Source organism: Montipora foliosa, chromosome 1, assembly GCF_036669935.1.
Source record: "Montipora foliosa isolate CH-2021 chromosome 1, ASM3666993v2, whole genome shotgun sequence".
Lineage (NCBI taxonomy): Eukaryota > Metazoa > Cnidaria > Anthozoa > Scleractinia > Acroporidae > Montipora > Montipora foliosa.
Window position 1 is genome coordinate 51,778,071 of NC_090869.1, and position 5,000 is coordinate 51,783,070.

At 38.0% G+C, this 5,000-nt stretch overlaps 1 protein-coding gene across 1 annotated transcript in view; it reads right to left on the bottom strand.

Annotated features, from left to right (window-relative positions):
• The window catches only part of LOC138000776 (UDP-N-acetylhexosamine pyrophosphorylase-like), a 22,939-nt gene that overhangs the window by 1,712 nt on the left and 16,227 nt on the right, over positions 1-5,000 (bottom strand). Inside the window, exon 7 of the mRNA XM_068847422.1 lies at positions 1,601-1,762. Within this exon, the coding sequence (XP_068703523.1) occupies positions 1,601-1,762 (162 nt within the window). The remainder of the gene's footprint in view (positions 1-1,600; positions 1,763-5,000) is intronic.

The following is a 5,000-nucleotide window of genomic DNA, read 5'->3' on the forward strand; positions in this document are numbered from 1 at the left end:
GCCAATCGCTTTGAATTTCTTTATTTTCGGTTTTCACGTGACATCACGGCTGCCATGTTGGAGCCCCTAAACAAAGAAACGGTGGCCATGTTGGAGCCCTGACCAAATCCTCCAGGAATTTAACTCTATTATTCTGCAAAAGTTTTCTTTTGTTTCCGTTGAAAAACATGGCTGTTGATCAATCACGCGAGTGAAAACCTTGACAATTGAGCATGCATTAAAAATTCAAATGCATTCAGGTGTCAGTCACGCGTGACAAGTAACTGCAAAGCCACCAAACTAAAACTAACAGTCAGGATATGTTCAAACAACTCTGGCAAACACACAACAACCAAGGAATCATTTCCTAGGAGACTCAAGATAGCAACCATTTCTTTCTCATTCAATTCAATGAAGTTCAAAATGAAATTAGTGGGAGGCACGGTGGCCTCATGGTTAGTGTGCTCGACTCCGGAGCGAATGGTCCAGGTTCGGGTCCTGGCTGGGAACATTGTGTTGTGTTCTTGGGCAAGACACTACCACAGTGCCTCTCTCCACCTAGGTGTATAAATGAGTACCGGCAAAATGCTGGGGGTAACCCTGCGATGGACTGGCATCCCATCCAGGGGGGAGTAGAAATACTCCTAGTCGCTTTATCCCATGGAAACCAGGAAAAGCTCTGGCCTGATGGGCCACTTGGCTTGTACGCAGACTTTACCTACCTTTACCCAAAATGAAATTAAGTTAAAGATTATTTGAACATAATAAAACTCTCACTACTTTTTTGCATTAACCCATTGAATCTTGAGGGGTTCCCCATTGATGAGTAAATCATCTGGCATTAGACATAGCACAGGTGTATCAGGGCATTAACCCTTTAACCCCTGAAATGTAAAGAGTATCAGCAAGAATGAAGGAAAAGGTGTACAAGACAGTGGTGAGACTAGAGATGTTGTATGGTGTAGAGACAGTGGCACTGAGTGAAAGACAGGATGCAGAGCTGGAGGAAGCAGAGGTTGAAATGCTGAGGTCCTATTGGGAGAGACGAGGATGAGGGTCAGTGCATGTTGGATGTTTTGGAGATAAAGTCAGAGGAGCCAGACTGAGATGGTTTGGACATGTACAGAGGAGGGACAGTGAATTTATCAGTAGAAGAATTCTGAGGTTAGAATTGCCTGGCAGGAGATCTAGAGGAAGACCAAAGAGACAATTTATGGATGCAGTGAAACAGGATGTGAAGTTAGTTGGCAAGGGAGAAGAGGATGCAGAGGCAGATGATTTGCTGTGGTGACCCCTAACACTGAACAGCCAAAAGAAAAAGAGAAAGAAATAAAAGTGGAGTAGATGAGCATGAAACCACTAAATTACATTCCAAATCATGCAACCAACTTAATATTCACTTATATTCACTTATACTGCAACATACAATTCATTTCTTAGAATTTTTGCAGAACCTGTGCCACAAACTGTATGCGAACAATGAATTGTGTACACACTGGCTGTGCAATGTGGCACTACCATAAGTTAATGGTATAACTTAATACACTGTAGGTATCAAAATAAGTCTAATAATCTTATTAATTGAAGGCAAGTGGAATCTAATCATGAAAGAAAAACTCACTCATTGTTGTCCACAAATTTTCCACCAGCCCTAATGATATAATTGTAATGGAGACTGCATAAGTCCCTCTTTGCTGTATCTGGACTATCTGTTGCTGATCCTGGGCCATTTTTTAGTGGTGAAAACTCTTCCTCTCGTGCAACTTCTAGAACTGCAAAATGTCTGCAACAAGATTTCACATGAAAATAATTAAATTAATTTACATTTAAAAAGATGTTTGAATGGACATCCTAATAATATTTTTAAGCACAGTATCAAGAAAATAACAATAACAATTTTCATAGCAATCTATTTATAATGCTGCAATCAATAATCAATTGCTGATAGCGACAAAAAATAAGACAATCAAGTAAAAATGAAAATCTGAGGTTCCAAGTGATCATTTTATAATAATGTCAAAGTATATATATGTTATTCACCGGCCGGGAGGTCCGTATTGGGAAAAACTGTGCCCGAGGTCTTGAGTACGGCCTGAGGCCGTACTCGAGACAGAGGGCACAGTTTTTCCCAATACGGACCGACCAAGGCCGGTGAATAACGTTTTTATTTATTTCTAAATTCTATTCTTAGAAGGTAGGAGAAACTATTAAGAAAAACTCTAAAAGTCATGTTTTAATTTTACGCATTGTTGGGTAATAAAATTCGCTTTCACTGGACGGTAATAGCTTTCGTCAGAATCCATTGTTTTTTATGAGAAAGTTGAACAATAACACTGCTCTGTTGCAAAAAACAATTAAGACAAATTGAAACTTCGCTCTTTCAATTCACAAGTTCACTCTGCGCTTAGCGTAGTTGGTTACCATGACCGTGGTCAGGAGATAGGAAAATACTGCCCGCTCCCGGAACCAATCAGATTGCAGGATTCTCAGGATACCGCCCGCTCACGATCAAAGAAATAAATAAAAAGTGATATAAACCCGCAATTACTGCAAATTGCATGTACATGCCCAGGTATTTAAAGCACTAATACATTTGTACTAGTTACAGTACAGTATATATTCAGTGGAGTCTCACCTCACAGTCATTCGGATTTCACAGTGTCAAAGTATTTGTGCAGTTCTCCTATAAATTTGTTGTAACCTCTATAACGCTAGGTTTCACAAAAATATTTATTTCTTTAAAATAATAGTTGGTAAAATTTGCATTTTAAAAGCACAAAAATTAATGTTTAAATTATGTTGCAGGTCATTTTGTTTCAAACTTCCATTGTAGGTCAACTTGTTTGGACCTAGATCAAGTTGTTTCAACCTAAGTCAATTTGAGGGTCGCAGGACATTGTTGCAGTGGCCTCGTGGTTAGTGCGCTTGACTCTGGATCGAGTGGTCCAGATTCAGGCCCTGGCCGGGAGCATTGTGTTGTGTTCTTTTTTTATTTTTCTATTTTTTTTAAATGGTAAAACAGGCTAACATATCATCTACATGTAATAACAATACAAGACTCTAAGAAGACTCTAAATACAATTCCAATATTTACAGCACTTATAATACAGGTAACTTACGTAATACTGGCAATACAGTACTCTACACATAACACAGTTTTTACAATCGAATACATGTAGCCCATTTCCGAGTTCATGTCTGCCTTCTCTTCAAAGTGAGTCTAAGTGCAAAGTTTTTGTGATGGTAATTAGTTCTACTTTACATATGAATAAAAACTAATTTTCATAACTAAAACTTTGCACTTAGACTCGCCTTGAAGAGGAGACAGTCATGAACTCGGAAATGGCCTATTAGAGGCATGAAATGAAAGGGAGCATTGCTTTCCATTTCGCACTATGAATATCTATGGATTTATTTTGCTTAGCTATGAAAAACTCTAAATGAAAAGCATTTTTTAGTTTCGTCAAGTAAGAAGTGAAAGGGAAGGTTTTATATTAAGGTGTCGGCTTTGATAAATAACTTGTTTACCCAATCATATAATATGGTTGAGTAACGGCACATCTTTTCTAAAGAATCCAAACATTATGTTAGCGCTTGTTAAACATTAATTGTTGTAAAGAAACTCTTCAACCATTTAGCTACAGAAAGCCAAAAAACGCTTGATGTTGGACAGTGTAAAAATAGATGCTCCAGGGATTCGTTTGTACTAAGGTTCGTTTGCCTAAGGTACACGCAGGTGAATTTACAATGCCCATTCTATACAATGCCCATTCTATGGTGGACTTTGTTTGCATAAAGAATTCTGCTTAAGACTTTATATTGAAATTCTCTCAATTTAGAGTCTAGCGTGACACTTCTAGGGAGAAGATAAAATTAATATCCTTCCAAGGTAGATCGTGTGTTGGAAATAATACTTGTTCATATTTAGATTTTGAAACCGGGGGGTTTCTCAATTTTTCTCATGAGATTCCCAATATACCTCTTTAGAGGAGGTGGGAAAAGTGTTATCGTGGCATTCATTATTCCTCAGCAGGTTATTTGGCATGTCCTTTAAAAGGGTGAGTCTTCCACTCTAATGGGATAGCATCAAAGACACTCATAAGAACAAAGTACTCAGCACCTGTTAAGTTATAGTTTTGTAATGTACCCTAGGATTTCAGTTTACCTTCATCAGACAATATGTCAAACACAGTGAGGAAACCTTTCTTAAGAACTTTTTTCCTGAACAAAGGTTTTCCATTTATACACATAAACTTATTGTTTCAAATTAATTCTTTCTGTCCAGATATTTCTATATTGTGGAGTTTTGTGTACTCCATCATGTCATTGATTGATCTGACAGCATCAAAAATCATTCTTCACTTTACATATGCACATTGGCTTTCATGTATTATCTCTGGGAGGACTTTTTTGAGTCTAGTTGCTAAAGCTTTTGATCTAATCTTATAGTCTACGTTCAATAAGGAAATCGGTCTCCAGTTTTCCACATACCTTCTATCTTTGTCTTTCCTTTCAATTAATTGAATAATTGCCTGTCAATGCGAATTTGAGAGTTTGCCATTTATATATGTGGCTTTAGAGAATCAACCAAAAGATTCCCAAAATTGGCCAAAAATATTTATAGAATTCAGCTGTTAGCCCATCATTGCCTGGAGACTTGTTATTTTCGAATTTATCTCGAGCTTTATAGCATTCTGTGTAGGTAAGTCCATTGCAATGGAGGCTACGATTATCTGATAATTAAGGCATGTTTTGGCTCTGATCAAAAGATTGCAGATCATCATCCTTGTTATCATAGAGATCTTCATAAAATCTTCTTAATTCAGTCATAATAACCTTGCTGTTAGTCACTGTTTGTCCATGTTTGTTAACTAACTTCCATATACCTCGCCACCGTGCACACAACTGACTGATAGATCATCCATATAGAAGATAGCAAGACCTGACCGCCTTTTCGACCTATGCGAGGCTGGTCCAGCAGCTCGTAACCGGACGGGGTGGCCTGGTTCCTAGCTGCAACA